At 39.4% G+C, this 17806-nt stretch overlaps 1 protein-coding gene across 2 annotated transcripts in view; it reads left to right on the forward strand.

Annotated features, from left to right (window-relative positions):
• Window positions 1-3808: 3808 nt before the first annotated feature.
• cuedc1b (CUE domain containing 1b) overlaps window positions 3809-17806 on the forward strand; it is a 33987-nt gene continuing 19989 nt past the window's right edge. For both annotated transcript variants that reach the window (XM_033977609.2, XM_033977610.2), the window contains exons 1-4: window positions 3809-3947; window positions 12028-12410; window positions 13742-13939; window positions 16936-17063. In XM_033977609.2, coding sequence (XP_033833500.1) covers window positions 12327-12410; window positions 13742-13939; window positions 16936-17063 — 410 coding nt within the window. In that variant the 5' untranslated portion in view covers window positions 3809-3947; window positions 12028-12326. The remainder of the gene's footprint in view (window positions 3948-12027; window positions 12411-13741; window positions 13940-16935; window positions 17064-17806) is intronic.

The following is a 17806-nucleotide window of genomic DNA, read 5'->3' on the forward strand; positions in this document are numbered from 1 at the left end:
CACAAATGTTGAATCTCGTCGTTTCTATCAGTGACTAGATGCAAGAACTCGCAAGAAATCTGCATTTTAACAATATTAATATTAGCTGCTCTCATCTGTGTTAAATATTATTGGTCTATAGAATATGAAAATGTCACCTGAAACACAGAAATTGATTATTATTGTTTATTTGAATAGGACACAACAAACCGAGATTAACATTTCAGTAATCTGTTACAGGTATCACAGAAGAGTATCAAAGAAGGGCTTGAAAACTGTTCAGGTTTCACTAAAAAGCTGTGGAATTATGTTTAGAAAAGCAAATACAATGAATTTATCAAGAGAATCACATATGATTCTCCTCACATACTCTCCCCCTTTCATCCTTGCCCCCCCTCTCTCTATCTCTCTCTCCCCCTGCCCCATATTCTCTCCCTCTATCTTTCTCTCTCCTCTATCCCTTTCTTCCTCTTTCCGTCTCCCTCTCTCTTTTTCCCTCTGTCCCTGCCCCCATACTCTCTCCCTCTTTCTCCCCCCCTCCCTCTCTCCCTTCCTCCCCTCTCTCTCTCCCTCTCTCCCCCTCTCTCCCCCTCTTTCTTCCCCCCTCTCTCTTCCTCTCTCCTTCTCTCTATCTTTCCCCTGCCCCTCCACACTCTCCTTCTCTTTCCCCCTTTCTCTCTCACTCTCCCTCTCTCTCTCCCTTTCCCCTTCTCTTTCCCCTGCCCTTCCACTTTCTCTCTTTTTCTCTCTCTCTATCTCTCTCTCCCCCTGCCCCATATTCTCTCCCTCTATCTTTCTCTCTCTCTATCCCTTTCTTCCTCTTTCCGTCTCCCTCTTTTTCCCTCTCTCCCTCTCTTTCCCTCTGTCCCTGCCCCCATACTCTCTCCCTCTTTCTCCCCCCCTCCCTCTCTCCCTCCCTCCCCTCTCTCTCTCCCTCTCTCCCCCTCTCTCCCCCTCTTTCTTCCCCCCTCTCTCTTCTTCTCTCCTTCTCTCTATCTTTCCCCTGCCCCTCCACACTCTCCTTCTCTTTCCCCCTTTCTCTCTCACTCTCCCTCTCTCTCTCCCTTTCCCCTTCTCTTTCCCCTGCCCTTCCACTTTCTCTCTTTTTCTCTCTCTCTATCTCTCTCTCCCCCTGCCCCATATTCTCTCCCTCTATCTTTCTCTCTCTCTATCCCTTTCTTCCTCTTTCCGTCTCCCTCTTTTTCCCTCCCTCCCTCTCTTTCCCTCTGTCCCTGCCCCATACTCTCTCCCTCTTTCTCCCCCCCTCTCTCCCTCCCTCTCCCCCCCTCTCCCTCTCTTTCTCCCCCCCTCTCCCTCTCTTTCTCCCCCCCTCTCTCTTCTTCTCTCCTTCTCTCTCTCTTTCCCCTGCCCCTCCACACTCTCCTTCTCTTTCCCTCTCTCTCTCACTCTCCCTCTCTCTCCCTTTCCCCTTCTCCTTCTCTTTCCCCTGCCCTTCCACTTTCTCTCTTTTTCTCTCTCTATCTCTCTTCCCCCTTCCCCTCCACTCGCTCCCTCTCTCTCTTTCCATATCTCTCTCTGTCTCTCTTTGCGTCTCTCCCTCTCTCTGTCTCTCCCTCTCTCTTTCTCTCTTTCTTTCTGAGTTTTCATTTATAGTCCCTTAGCACTTTTTATTTGGATTAATTTAATGTCAGTGGGCGGTATTTTAACCATGAAGTGAACATTTCACCACAAATATCATTAAACATCTCCATGGAAACCAGCACGTGACGGACCCTTCACCTGAAAAGTTGCAGTGTACCTTTAATTTACATTTAAACATTTTTACTTCCAAATCCGAGCATATATTTGTATATTTGTTTGTTTGGCGGTGCTAAAGTTGTAGTATTTTCTTTTTGATGTGATGTCACTGCTTTTCATTCATGGAGCGTCTGAAGTGGGTGAATCTGGGTTAAAAAGCTACGCGAAGCTCTACCGGAAGTGAGAACGAACGCCCTTCAAAATAAAACACCACAGCGCTTGAGTTTCACGTGATCGTAGGTCTTTGTTTGTTTATGTAGGTCACACAGTCCTTTGTCCATTAAGCTGCTATGACATGGTTCACCACTATTGTCCGAGTCTAAAGGGGAATTTCCAGTTTACTCTGTGCAGTTGAAAGCTTTAGTACAAGATCTGAGCTTGTGTTAAGTTGCAGTTTTTTTTACATAAATCAAACTGTATATTGTATCAGTTGACCCCAAAAGGCCTTTAAGATTATTTTCACATCGCTCAAGAAGTTCAAGAAATGCCACCAAGTTAGATTTTGTGTTATATTTTTTGGGGATATGAGTAAACACATAAAATAATGCAGTGGTAATATTAAAAACTCATGAACACAATGAAAGTGCTATCGCTCAAAATACAAAATATACACATTTTTAATACAGAAAATACCAGTTATATCAATTATAGTCAGTGGTCGAATGTAGCAAAGTAAAAGTAGCAAAGTACTGTATTTAAGTATACATTTTAGATATCTGTACTTCACTACATTTTTGAACTGGACTGAAAAGTAAAAGTATTTTTTATTAGACCTACTGAAAAGTCTGAGGGTTTTTGTTTTTTTTGTTTGTTTTTTTTTGTTTTTTTAGTATGTTCATAGTTTGAGCAAAATATATATACATACAAATAAAAACAGCTGGGGAAAAAAATCGATTCTGTTGTTTTTGTTGAACAACATTGAGCACGAATTTGTATCAAAATCACTACATTTGAAGCTTTATTACCAAAAAAAAAAAAAAAAAAAAAAAAAAGCCCCTGCATGAAATACTTTTACTTTTTACTCTTTAAGTACATTTAAACAGTTCCTTTAATACTTTTACTAAAGTACATTTTTCATGTGATACTTTCATTTTTACTTGAGGTATTCTCCACTCACTGTACTACCTTACAGTACTAAGTAACAGAATTGTGTACTTCTCCAAACACTAATTATAGTCAACCATGACACTTTTAAGGAGCACTAGGAGACTATTTCTTGCTGTCTGGACTGTAGCATTAATGTTCCACCGTATGGCATTAGGCACATATGTTTCTTTCTATGGGGACAAGCAGGTGATGCCAGTGCCTTAAGTTTATCTGTAAAATCTGGGGAGACGACCTTGCTCATACTAAGAATGCACGTTGTTGAAAAAAAAAAAAAAAAAAAAATCTTTGTATTATTTAAAACACATGTAATTGAATAAGTTCAAAATATATGTCAAAGAAATAAAATCTCCATGGATACAATCAATTTTATAGACATTCTTTTGCCCTACATCTACTCTAAGACAAAAAATAAATGTATAAAGCTAGCTTAATAGTTCACTATATCAAACAATATTGCACTTTACATCAACATACAATTCAAACTGCATAAGCATACTAAAATCTAATAGTAAATATATTCTTATGTAGGGTTTTATTTATTTATTTATTATATAGGCTTATTTATTTATTTATTTTTTACTATGTTGACTTTTATTTATTTATTTATTATGTAGGATTTTATTTATTTATTTATGTATTTTTTATGTAGGCTTTTATTTATTTATTCATTTATTTATTTATTATGTAGGCTTTTATGTATTTACTTATGTATTTTATGTCAGCTTTTATTTATTTATTTATTTATTATGTAGGTTTTTATTCATTTTATCTATGTTTTTTATGTAGGCTTTAATTAATTTTTATGTCAGCTTTTATTTATTTATTTATTTATTTATTATGTTGGCTTTTATTCATTTTATCTATGTTTTTTTTTTTTTTAATGTAGGCTTTTATTAATTTTTTATGTCAGCTTTTATTTTGAAGAGCTCGCACATTGACGTCACTTCCGTCGCTCCATGGCCGCTCTCGTCTTGCTCTCTCCCCGGACGGTTCTCCTCTGGCTCCCGTTATGACCAGATCTGCTTCTATCCCGCTGCTTTCTCCGGTCTCTGCTACGTTCTGTGGAGTTTACCCGCCTCGTCGGACTTTTTTCTCCCCTTTTCGTGAGTAAAATCTGCCAAAAACATCACTTAAATGCAGTAATTTGACTCCGACATTTGGCAATAACCGTTTGTTTCTGCGCTATGTTCGCTTTGTAAACACCTCGTCGGAAAAAAAAAAGTACGTTTCCCCGTCACGTTTTCGCGCTATTTCTTGCTATTTCAAGGTTTTTAGAATATTTTGCACTTATTTTTATTTGCATATGTTTTTTTGTATGGATGTTGCCACTGATCCAGACATCACCGAGGGCCTCATGAATCAGTGCCCGCTAGAGGAGCCCCATCTTCGGCTTGCAGAGGCTGGGTTAACCCCCTAAAGGCCGCGGCTAACCCAGGCCATCTGTCCCACTGTTACACACCCGTTTGCCCCCCAATCTCCACCAAAATAACATTTGCTTTTAAAATGTTAATGTTTTTCCTGGCATAGGGAAAAAATAACAGTATAAATGCAATGGTCAAAAGTCAAATCAGTGCAGTTTAAAAGATATAATTCACATTGTGGCACAAGATAAGATCATTTTATTTATGTTGCACATTGGTCTTATATAGAGATAAGGTGGTCGGCTCTACTTTTATGTAATAATAAACTCCCAGTATTGCATATGATGATTTAGTATGGGCAGATATAAGATTTATTATGCTTTTGCACATCCATTAAATCTAAATTATGTAATGACAAGATTTTCTCTTAGACATTTAATCTATAATTTAGATTTTTGCCTGATGTTTCATTTACACAGGGCTGATCACAACTGGAAACTGCAATTTTAAGGGTTTGCAGTTAATTAGGTAATGTAAAGTTAAAGGATCTGTTTGTAAGAGTTTGATTTAAGTTATTGTTTAATACATGAAAGAAGGAACGATGTTTTTTTAGGGTCAGAATTTATTATGTGTACTTTTTCTTTGCACATCTGGGAAATTTTTTGATTATTTTTTCACTATATGATCAGATTTAAGCCGTAAAAAGTTGAATTAATAAATTGTATGACTCATTACTGACGCAAAGTAAGAACTAAAGTGCATCATTTTGTTGTTTTGTTTTGGGGTTTTTTGCTTTTTTTTTTTTTTACAATTTAGAATAGATTTTGTGGTTTAAATCTGCTCTTGGGGTTTTATCAGTGACATAAATGAGTTTCAATATTATCGTTTATCGTCTATATTTACTTCAGCGATATATCGAACTTCAAATTTTGTTATCGTCCCTCGTAATGACTATATCAACTTATCATGTTATATATGTTTGATGGAATAATATTTTTCAGGCGTCAGTAGTTATAGTGGTACTTTTCTTTGTACTAGTACCAGTACTTTTTGTTATTTTTCCTGTCTAACGATGAGATTTGAGCAGTAAAAGTTTGTATTTATAATGAGTCGTAGAAGTTATGAAATCAAACTAACGACTAAAGTGTTTAATTCTCCTGTTTATTTATTATACCGTATCATACATTTTGAACTTTTTTGGCGGGATAATTCTGCTTTCGGGTCATTGTGTCAGTGGCATACTGTATTTTCTGAACTATAAATCGCACTTTTTTCATAGTTTGACGACAGGGCGTGCGATTTATATGTGAAATATATGTTGTTTTCTTCATTATTATGCATTTTTTTGGCTTATACTCCGGAAAATACGGTAAATGAGTTTCAATATTATCGTTTATCGTCTATATTTTCTATCTTTCCAACTTCAAAATGTATTCTCTGCTGGTAACCCTCGTTCATTTGTGATCGTAGTTGCTTGTTTTAATAAAAGGAAGCGCTCAGGCTACACTTCCTTTCAAACTCTTAAATAAAAGTTGAACAGATCCCAGTTTGAGTTTGAAATGACCAGTTTTATGCTGTTGGTCAATGAACATTTGGTGATGTGTTTCCAGGATGTTTCCCTGTTAATAATTCATTTCTGTTTGGTTTTACATTACATTAAAATGCGCACTTAAATGTGGCGTTTGACCTCCATTGTATTATCGATTATAGATTCATATTGTTCCGAGGGTGGAGTCTTTTTGAAAATTCCTTTTTGAAATCAGGCGAACCTCAGGAATGAAATTGTTCCGAGCTTCGGTTTAAGCAGCTGCGTCGGAAAACATGGTGCGCATTGTGTCGTACTTCAAACAATTCCAAGTTTTGGAACGATGGAAAAAAATTTGACCGTTGCCATAGCGATTAACAACTTAAACCAGGCCTGCCACAATAACACATTTTGAAGCTAAAGGATAATATTGAAACTCATTTACGCCACTGAAACAAAAACCCAAGAGCAGATTTAAACCACAAAATCTATTTTAAATCTAGGATATTGTAAAAAAAAATCATGAGCTGGAATAAATAAACAGCAGAATGAAACACTTTAGTACTTAGTTTGCGTCTGTAATGACTCACAGAAGTATTTAATTCAACCTTTTACATCTTAAATCATATCATATAGCTAAAAAAAACCCAAAATTTCCCAGTAGTGCAAAGAAAAAGTCCACATAATAAATACTGACCCCCTCCAAAAAATAGTTCCAGGTTCATATATAGAACGATAAGTCAATGTAGTGATTGTCATGACAGGCCTGATTAAAACTAAATATTCTATCTTTTGAATGTGAAAGTTTACTAAAATTAGCAGTAAATTATGCCAGAATCTTCCTATATTTCAGATTTGAAGGTTGGTTCCCAGATGCTGTTTTGTCGTATCCTCTTCATTCGGACTTACCCGGAGTTGACGCTCTCTTGCGGTATTTCTTTGTGTTCCTCCGTGTTTTTAAAGTCCGTTCGTTCTTCCTTTACCTTTTATTCATACAAGGAAAGAGCACTTGGACTCGCTTCTTCGGTTTAAAATACAATACAAGCAGAAAAAAAACTAAACAAACACATCCATACAAACATTCAAAACAGAAGTATTTGTGCGTATAGAAGTTCGTTACCAGATTATTAAATTGCGATTTGGCTTTTCCTTGGAGTGTATCCACCTTCACCAGACTCATTCTATTATTATCTGTTATTGCCGTGATAAAATTGCTCACTCAGCAGCTTAACAACTTCCACATGAACGGTTTAAACTCATTCAAACTGAACTGATCTCTAGGCTCAGTGGTTATTATCCTGGTTTAGTCCTGGACAAACTGAAGATAAAATAAATTAAACCTAAAATGATTTTGTTTGGGGTTTTTTTTTGCCATATTGCCCAGCCCTACTTTGGACCTATTTTAGATGTGTTTCAATCCTGATTTTTGTTTTCCTCTCTCTTACTTTCTTAGGTAGCTTTTTATAAAATGTCATGAACGTACTGTCTAAAATCCATTCTTCTCCATCTTCTCTTCACTCATCAAAACTAAATCCATGTGTGAGTGTCCCCGGCATGGGCCCTGCTGTCTCTCTGAATGCTGCCGTCTGATTGGTCGATCCACAGGAAGCACTGCCTTTTGTGGAGGCCCATGGCAGGGTTCAAACCATTCAACTCCATCATAAAATATGAAGCAGCTTAAAGTGCATCTGGCAATGTCTTTAAAGCGACGAGCAGCACATGAGCCAACAGTTTTACACTGTCCATATTGAATGTATTAGAAACATGCAAACACAGCCATAGAAGGACTGGACCTGATTAAACCAGGAGCACGCTAGGACTAGACGAGGACTACACGAGGACTACACGAGGACTACACGAGGACTACACGAGGACCACACGAGGACCACACGAGGACCACACGAGGACCACACGAGGACCACACGAGGACTACACTAGGACTGAACCAGGACTAAACCAAGACTACGCCAGGACTACGCCAGGACTACGCCAGGACTACGCCAGGACTACGCCAGGACTACGCCAGGACTAAACAAGGACTATACCAGGACTATGCCAGGACTAAACTAGGACTAAACCAGGACTAAACAAGGACTATACCAGGACTACGCCAGGACTAAACAAGGACTACGCCAGGACTACGCCAGGACTACGCCAGGACTAAACTATGACTAAACTACGACTAAACCAAGACTATGCCAGGACTACGCCAGGACCACGCCAGGACGAAACCAGGACGAAACCAAGACCACGCCAGGACGAAACCAGGACGAAACCAAGACCACGCCAGGACGAAACCAGGACGAAACCAGGACGAAACCAAGACCACGCCAGGACTGCGCCAGGACTAAACTAAATGGAGAGGAATTAAACCATAACCTCAACCAGGACCTCACAAAGACTTACATGGGACTAAAACCGTGTCCATGAGTAAAACTAGGTCTAAACCAACAAAAATGTGTAAACCTCAAACTATGAATGACTTTTTTTAATCACATCAAATCAAATGTTCTCAGTCGCCAAAACACAGACAGCAGTTATTTAAGTAACATCATTTCCTCTGCGGACGTGTCATACCAGCCTATCTGACCTTTTTTTTAAGTTTAAGTTAAAATTAAAAACAGGTGAGGGGAAAAAAAAAAAAAAAGTTTACTCTTATTGATCAATTACCATTTTCGTTTTTGTATCTGATTTAAACCAATTAAAAAACAATCTAATAAAAACTTAACAATTAACAAAAGGAATAGTGAAATGTCTAACTCCAAAGTCTGAAGTCCACATGCTTGTACCGACTGAGGACTGGCTGTGGACCTGCCAAGACGATCACTGACCAGTAGAAATGATTGAATCTCGTGTATCCTGTAGACGTCTCCGTTAAAAAGACCCAAGACGATCACTGACCATGTTAACTGAATCTCGATCTTGATTAAAGTTTGATTAATAGTCCTGCCCTACCTCAGACTGATGCAATTATCTCCATCCAATTAACCATCACATTTTGTTATTGCTTACTCCTTATTTTTTCCACTACAGTCTCACCCTTAAACTCCCCCATAGATCACGGCTCCCTCTCTCCTATTGTTTAAGCCGAGCCCATCTGGTCTCCCTGCGCTGGGTTATGATCCGTTTTAATTTCACAGCCTCCATCTTGGACTCAATCCAGATGTGGAAATCCAGACCCAGATCTCAGCCTGGTCTGACAGATGGACCCTCCACTGTCACTGCAGGTTGTGTTAGGTTCAGGGGAGGTGGGAATTTATATCGGCACGAATGGACTAGTGTTGTCACGGTACTAAAATTTCAAACTCGAGGTTGTGTACTAGTCTTTGTGTCTTTATACTTGTTCTGATACAGCTCAAGATCATTCTAAATCTATTCAGGAAAGGTTCATTTCTGTCCTGTGAATGGGATTTTTTAGTATCGATACTTCACCCCAAAATGGACTGTGAATTTAAAAGGGGTTATACCTGATTTGTACTGTTTTAAAAGCATGACAGCAGAACCGGTTCATTTTAAACAGTTCAAAATTATTCCTCACTTACCTTATGCATTCAGAGTTTCCTAATTATTCTCCGCAATGAGTTTATAAGCACTTTTCACGATTTTTTAATGCCAGAGCGGAGTTGTTTATGTGTTCTCAATTACACTATATTGGCAAAAAAAGTGGGATTATTCTACCAATGTATATTTTGTATTATTAATGGAACCTACTGCAGCCTACAGGTCTAAGCTGGGTCTTAGCCTGGACTGAAGTCAAAGCTAGAACTAGACCAAGACTGGAGTGAGTTTGAACCTGAACAGTATTTTCATCTCATGGCCTTGAAGCCTTGGTGTAAATTCTGACCTACTTCCTACATTTGTGCCTCCAGAACTGGTTAATTAGTCTATTTTTACCATATGAGCAAATAAGAATAATATAGTCAACAATACTAACCACTGTAGCTTCCACACACTGTCCTTACTATAGTGAACCTTCCTACTGAAATGAAAATGAAAACTAGTAAACTGGGAAATAGTGCCACAAATGTGAATAAAAATAATAATGCATTAGTTTCATACAGTCGTCCTCCATTGGTTCAAAGGCGCTTTACAATTTTGTGCATTATTCATTTCTTATTAGGGCGTAGGGCCTATTGCTTTCCCAACGATGAGTGCATGGGCGAAGCACATTAACTCAGTGTTGACAAATGTAGCATGAAGCGTCCATGTCCCCCAAACACACTCCTGGCATCAAGCACTATCCAAGCACCTTATGTGTAACTGTTAAAATAAATGGAAGTCAGTGGGAGTCAATGGGCGACCCCCGATGTGATGGCGAACGATGAGTGCATCAGCGCATGACGTGGGGAATGTCGAGGGCTTTCAAAAAACATATAATATATTGTTGCAATGGCAATGTATATACTGTTTTTGCTTAAAAAAAAAACCCAAAACATTATTATGACAATATTGTACCTTTAAAATACTTTTTGGGGACATTTCCGCATTATGTTGTGGTTTCAGTATGATTGTTTATTGTCTATTTCCTTCACTAATATATCGCTCTTGAAAATGTTATTGTGACAGGCCTGCTCTTATAAAAGTACTAACCAGGCCCAACCCTGCTCAGCTCCTGAGATCTGACGAGATCAGGCTTTGACAGGGAAGTTTAGCCACAACATTTGAAATTGCATCTAAATCATTTGCAAACCACACAATATTCCATAGGATCAAATTTCTTCTTCTGAACTCCAACCCACACTCTTTCACTGTTGAAGTAAAGTTAACATTAACAGACAGATACAAAGCACTTTTAGGCTCACTTTAGTGTAGTCTAGATTCACAATTATTCATTATTGTGACCTCAATATTCACAATTATCAACTAACCAAATAATCAACAACATGAGACAAGGCTAAGAGATACCCACACTCCTTTTTTGTGCAAAACTTAAGCTCCAAAAACCAAAAAAAAATCTCTCAAAACCAGTTCCCCAACCTCTCTTTCCCACCACGTTTCTCTGACGATAATAACTTCTCCATATATATTCCCAGTGTTAACTTTATTGTTGCGTGTTAAACTGTCCCTGAGAGCACAGCGAGGCCTGGATTGGGGTCTAATTTTAGCTCATTCTTAGGTGCAGATTAATATGATGTTGTTGGGAAGATATCGCTCGGACTAAAGCCGCTATACCTGTCCGCTGTCCTGCTCTAAAAGGTTTTCAAATGGACAACAGAAATAACCAGGTTCAACCAGAACAGTGAACAGCTGCAGGGTTAAATATAGTTATGTCTAAAAATGTTTCATAGCTAGCTTCGGTAAAGTTTCTGTTTCTTTTTGGCTAAATTGAAATCTGTTTTAGAGAAATTTATCTCTGAAATAATGATTTAACAACTGATCTTTTATAGAAATCGGCCGCTATAACAGGCCGATATTTGGGCTTTTTAGTGTATCAGCGATCGGCCTTAAATTTCCACCACATGCCGATATTTTTGTTTTGGTCGATTTGCTGCTGAGAACATACACACGAACACGATTTTAACACTTTAACATGAAGAGAAAACTAGACTAAATGTGATACACAGCTCTCTTAAAGGTTTGTGGTAAAAAAAAAAGCTGTGAGTCAGTTTGTAGTAAACTTAAATGACATAATTTGAGCAAAATAATTAAATTTGGACCTATAAATCAGCCTAAAAATATCGTCAGAGCATGTTGACCATGGGTTGCTTTGTATTCTAAACAATCGGTATCGGCATCGGCCATGAAAAAACACATTGGTTGATCTCTCTAAATTATAAATTATATTTGACAATGCAAAAAAGTTTCCTTTGGTGATTAAAAAAAAGTGAATACAAAATATGAAAATGAAAACTATTTCTATCAAGGTCGTGAGTTGGCATATGATTTTAGCTTGAATACGGTGAGCAGGCTTGCACCTCCACAAACCTGGCTCTCGTTTGGCCTGGAGAACGGCGCTCTCCTGCTTGTCGCCATGGAAATGTTGTTTCCTTTGGCTATAATATTCCACAGTATGGCATAACGGTTATCTATCACCAACGAGAATGTTCTGAAGTATGGTTTTAACTTTCTGTTACCGTGGAATCATGAAGGTGACATGATACCTCCAGAAAGTTACGTACTGTACCTTTTAATCTCTAAGAAGTCATTTTTTTATGTTAAAATCTTGATCATATGATTTGGTTTTGCCGATGTGAAGTTCAGGCTGTTTTTAAGACTATGGATTATGAGAGTGTAATTTACAGCTATGTTTTTATTTATTTATTTATTAGTAATGTTTCTTTTTTGTTTTCTTCACAGCTCCATACGATGCAGCGATGAGAATCCGCTCTCCTCTCTCCTCTTGGTGACTTCAGAAAACACATTTTATTTCTTGGATTATTTTCTTTCCCTCCTCCTTCATCGTCAGCCATGTTGGATTGAGCTAAATTGTCCAAACACTGTGGATAAAACGCTCTACTTTTTGGGGAATTTGATCACGATTCACAGCTGGCATGTTACGATGATGAACTGAGAGCTTGAGTCCACACAGAGCCGGTAGCAGTGAGCGTTGAAGTGAATTTTAAAGGCGTTTGTTTGGGCTTGGCGCTGGACCAAAGATGACCAGTCTGTTCAGGAGGAGCAGCAGCAATGGAGGGTCCAGAGGAGGAGCCCATCTCAACAACAGCCGGCCCAACAGACAGGTCAGACCACACAGAACACAGAAAAATACCTCCACCTCACACCTCTGAGACCTCACAGAGACGTTTTTACTTTGCCTGGAAAGTTCCACAGTATAGGAACTTACCTTATCTCCATGGAGACAAGCAGTTAATGCCTGTCAATGCGTCTCCATCAATGCATTGCAAGATGGAGATGTTTAACGCTATAATGTGAGAAGAAAAGTTGCATACTAAACTATACTATAATACTAGCTAGACCAGAGGTGTCAAACTCATTTTCACCGAGGGCCACATCAGCAAAATGGCGGCCATCAAGGGCCAGATGTGACTGTGGCAGGATAAATGTCACTAAATGTAAACAAATGTCATGTAAAATACATTTAACTAATTTTAAACTTGTTAAATAACTGTTTCTGTATTTATTACTTATTCAAGTTGCAAATATTACGTATCTGTTTATGTGTATTTCCTGATAAACTGACATTTTTAAAAGTGTGTATCTGATCAGAGCCTTCAGCACTGCTTCAAAAACAGCCTTTTAATTATTGGACAATTTGTTGTTTTCTTGCAGTCTAACTTTTTAATACTTAGCCACGTGTTTGGTGTCAAAATGTCGATGTAGATTGTACCGACGCCGCCTCATAACACAAAAAAACATACAGATTTTCTCCTTAAAGCACAAACTTGTATTCACCTTTAGCACCTTTCTTGAAACTGCCTTCCACGCCGAACATTTTCCTCTTCCTGAACAATTTGGGATGATTTGCAAATATTTCTCAGTGTCACTTGTTGGGAAAATCTCATTAGTTTATTGTCAATGCACACATTAAAGCAGTATAGACTTATATTTAAAATGACCGTCAAGCCTTAATTTACCTTCTCGTGGGCCACATAAAATGATGTGGCGGGCCGCATTTGGCCCCCGGGCCTTGAGTTTGACATATGTGAGCTAGACAGTATATCTTGGTGTGTTATGCTGCGTTCTGACTGCGGTTGGAAGCCTCTAGTTGGACGCCTTTGCATTTGAAGCAGACACCTCCTACACGCGTCCACGGCAACCATGACGCGCATCGGAGGTGTTTGGGGCGTTTGGGGTGAACAGAGCGTCCGATGCGTGAACGCTCAAGACGTGTTGGTTTAGATAAACAAGACAGACTTTTAAGCATTGATATTTAACACAAATATAACTAGCCCCATGCTTCAAACCACAGAGGATTGACTGTAGACCCAAGCTGATCAGTGTCTACTAGAAACGGCTGAATCTCAAATTTGATAAACTGCTCAATCAGCCCTACTTGATTCCTTAATGTTTGCGTAACACCGGAATTCCTGACTGTTTTGTCTGTCTCCAGGTGCGTCGTCTGGAGTTTAACCAGGCCATGGAGGACTTTAAGACCATGTTCCCGACCATGGACTACGAGGTGATAGAGTGCGTCCTCAGGTCCAATAACGGAGCTGTGGACGCTACCATCGACCAGCTGCTGCAGATGAGTCTGGACGGACAGGGCTCTGACGACAGCTCCGATTCTGACGACAGCATCCCACAAGAGGTCGGTGCTACGCCTGTCACATTAATCACTATATCATCCCACAAGAGGCCAGTGCTAGACCTGTCACAGTAATCACTATATCAACTTATGGTTCAGTGGATGAAAGCGGGAACGATGTATTTTGGAGCTCAGTGTTTATCGCGGGGACTTTTTCTTTTGCAAAATTTGGGAGATTTTTGGTATTTTTGTTGTAATATGTTTGTGTAATCGCTCAGTCTTCCAGGTATGATCCGTAGTTAAAGGAAAAATTCAAATCTGTCAACTGGACAAAAAGTTGTAAGAGTCAAGACGTTTCGCTCCTCACCCAGTTTCAGTTAGTTTCAGTTAGTTTCAGTGTAGTTAGCTCCTCCCTTCAGACAGATATAAGGAAGTGTTCAGCAGAATTGAAAACGAGGCTTGGACGAACAGCGAAATGTCTTCACTCCTACAACTTTTTGTCCAGTTGACAGATTTGTTGTGATATGCTAAGATTTGAGCTGCAGAGGGTTGAATATTTTTGTCTATTTTTGAAGATAACAATGACTTTAAAGCTTTATCTTTTATGGGGTTATAGTATTAATGAGTTTTGGCTATATATACATTTTTTTTTTTACATTTTTATTGGGAACATAGAAACATAAAATACTGTACATTGACACCGCAACACCACATCTACCGTCTCCCTTCTCCTATTTCCAAAAATAAATCAATTTCCTGTACATGTATTGCAAGAATTATCAAGCTTAAACCAAACTAGAATAGAACTAAGAACATCTGAGGGATTACACAGACGTTTAGAACTGATTTTGTAGCCCGAAAAACATCCATATACTGTGAGTAGATGTAATAAAGTTCTGGGAGTGACTTAACGAGTTCACTTAGACAAAAAAGCACATCATTTGCAAAAAGAGCCATTTTGGGGTGTAACACGTTCATGTCGGTTCATCCGCTCCCAACTCCTGTACTCCCCTTTGTCTACGTAAAATATCTTTGAAACTACTTTCTTCTCTATGTCGATTGCTTGAGTTACTTGCTCTATTTGTTCTATCCGCTGTCACTCCTTATGGAATGCTGCAGGTTTCTTCTTGAATTCCTCTTCTGAAGCTCTCTCAGTTCCCTTCTCCGACTCGAGACAGTAGTCATGGCTTTATCCACAGCTTTAGTAGGTGTCTGGATCACTGACAGATAATCTTCTCCTCTCTCTGTATTTAGTGGCTTCCTCTGCTTAGATATAAACACAGGTTTTTGTGTCTCTTGATCTGGATAGGGATGGGCCTGTCACTATAATAACAAAATGACGGCTGGAAAAATATCATTAGAAGCTCAGTATTTATCGTGGTGAGTATTAGTGGTGAGATTTTTTGCCATTTTTATGTAATAATATAAGATTTAAGCTGTAATAGGTGGAATAAAAAGCTGCTATGGCTAATTATCAGTTCATGCTTTTTTTAATGATACTGTCTCTTTAAAAATGGGTTCACTGGGATTGTCCTGCTTTGTGACAGTGGCAAAGTATTTTCAATATGATCGTTTATCGCAATATTCCTTTGTAGCAATATATCGCACTTCAAATAGGGGGTTTGGAAGCGAGCTGCCCTTTCTCGTGACACCTTTATCACTTCACTGTACTCACGGCTGCGTTTTAGGACCTTAGTGGGGTGATCATGGTCCATCGAGAGCTTCTTCAGGTCCTCAAGACTTCCTCCTTGATCCTGTACCTCGTAAACCTCACCACTATAGATCATGGAGGGGCGCCTGGCAGTGCTTTAGGACCTTAGACTCTATATATAAATGGACATATTCGTGTTCCAAATGGGAAGTGAGTATGGGCGCACTTCCAGCTCCATCGACTCCAATTTACTTTATATTGTTGAGTATATTTATTGTGTTGTTTGACTCGCGCTGCCATTGTTTCTTCAAGTAGCATCGTTCTATCATCCACGTCACACGCGCCTCCACTTTGCTGATCCTAGTGGTAATTGACACCACATTGGCTTTCACGTCTTTAAAGTTCGATGTATTTTCCCAGTGGGATTGCTGCATTTCACAGAGGATTGACTCCAGATTAGCATTGCTAACCTCGGTTTCCTCTGAATGGCTGCTAATGTCGTCTTCTTCCTCAGGCATTTCACTCATTTCGTTCTCCACAATCTGTTTGGTCACAGAACCTGGATTTCTAGATATAACCTTGAGTGGCATCGTTATGGTGTCATGTGTTCATACATTAGTTCCTTTACCTTTTACTATGCAGACAAAGTTCAAGTTTACAAAAAGGAGAGGGAGGACTCGGAGTTTATGCTGCCTCCATCTATGCATTTCTTATGATGATTGCAGTTAACTTGGTTCATGCCAGATTGATCTGTGTAACACTCTGAATTAAGTTCTAAACATTTATCAGTCTGGAACAGCTCTGGCTGAAAGCGATTGGAAAAAGGCAGAATGTCATGATGAATATTTGAATCTGATTGCTCGAAGTGTCACAACAGAGGAACAAGCAGAACACAATAACGTTTGTTAAATCCCATTTAGAGAAAAGCACAGACACCTCCCCAAATGCACAAAGCTCTTCCCTCTGCACGGTTTTCACAAACAAAATGCTCTGTATTTCTGCTCAAATATAGGCTGAATTGCATCTGTTGGTTTGGTTGGTTAAAGTTATGAACAGTTAGACATTCTTAAACATCCTAATTCTCACTGGCTGTGGTTACAAGCTGACCAAAATCTCACTATTATCTGATTTCTGGACCTTTTGAGCTTATTTAAATGACATGCAAACTGCAAAATCTGATGTGATTAATCAAAGGCACCATGATCAGAATGAAACTGGATGAATTTGTTATTTACATTTCATTTGAATAATTTTATAACTCTAAAAATCAGTTAATAATCAGACTGTGACTGTGCATGTAACCGCAGCCGCTGTCCCAGCCTCTGTTAAGCTCAGTACCAAAATAAAGCCATCACGAGCTGCTCTAATTTTAGCTCCTCGTATGTGACTGAGGTGCGTTTGATTTCAGATCCTGGAGCGTACTCTGGAGCCAGACAGTTCAGACGAGGAGCCGCCCCCTGTTTACTCTCCTCCAGCCTATGACATGCACATCTACGACAGGAAGTACCCCGAAGCCCCGCCCACACCGCCACCCAGGTGAGAACACCCAACCAACCACACCAGACAGAATCAAGTCAAGACCTGCTGGGCTTGTTTTAGATCTGGTTTAGTCCTGCTTTAGTCCTATTTTAGTCCTATTTTAGTCCTGTTTTAGATCTGGTTTAGTCCTGATTCAGTCCTGGTTCAGTCCTGGATCGGTCCTGGTTTAGTTCTGGTTTAGTTCTGGTTTAGGTCTGGCTCAGTCCTGTTTTAGTCCTGGTTTAGTCCTGTTTTTAGTCCTGGTTCAGACCTGGTTCAGACCTGGTTCAGACCTGGTTCAGACCTGGTTTAGTCCTGGTTCAGTCCTGGTTCAGTCCTGGTTCAGTCCTGGTTCAGTCCTGGTTCAGTCCTGGTTTAGTTCTGGTTCAATCCTGTTTTAGTCCTGGATCAGTCCTGAATCAGTCTTGGTTTAGTCTTGGTTTAGTCCTGGCTCAGTCCTGGCTCGGTCCTGGCTCGGTCCTGGCTCGGTCCTGGCTCGGTCCTGGCTCGGTCCTGGCTCGGTCCTGGCTCGGTCCTGGCTCAGTCCTGGCTCGGTCCTGGTTCAGTCCTGGTTTGGTCCCTGTAGTCCTTTAATTACTCATATATAGTCTCTGATATCTATAGTGTGCTGTGCAAAGAAGACAAAAACATTACAAGTATGAGCCTGTCGTAGATACGTCCCCTGGAACTGTCATTGCTCAATCAACAGCTTTTGGACAAGTGCCTTTATACCTTTAGCAACACCATTTTGCTCATTATGT

This window comes from Periophthalmus magnuspinnatus, chromosome 13 (genome assembly GCF_009829125.3).
Source record: "Periophthalmus magnuspinnatus isolate fPerMag1 chromosome 13, fPerMag1.2.pri, whole genome shotgun sequence".
NCBI lineage: Eukaryota > Metazoa > Chordata > Actinopteri > Gobiiformes > Gobiidae > Periophthalmus > Periophthalmus magnuspinnatus.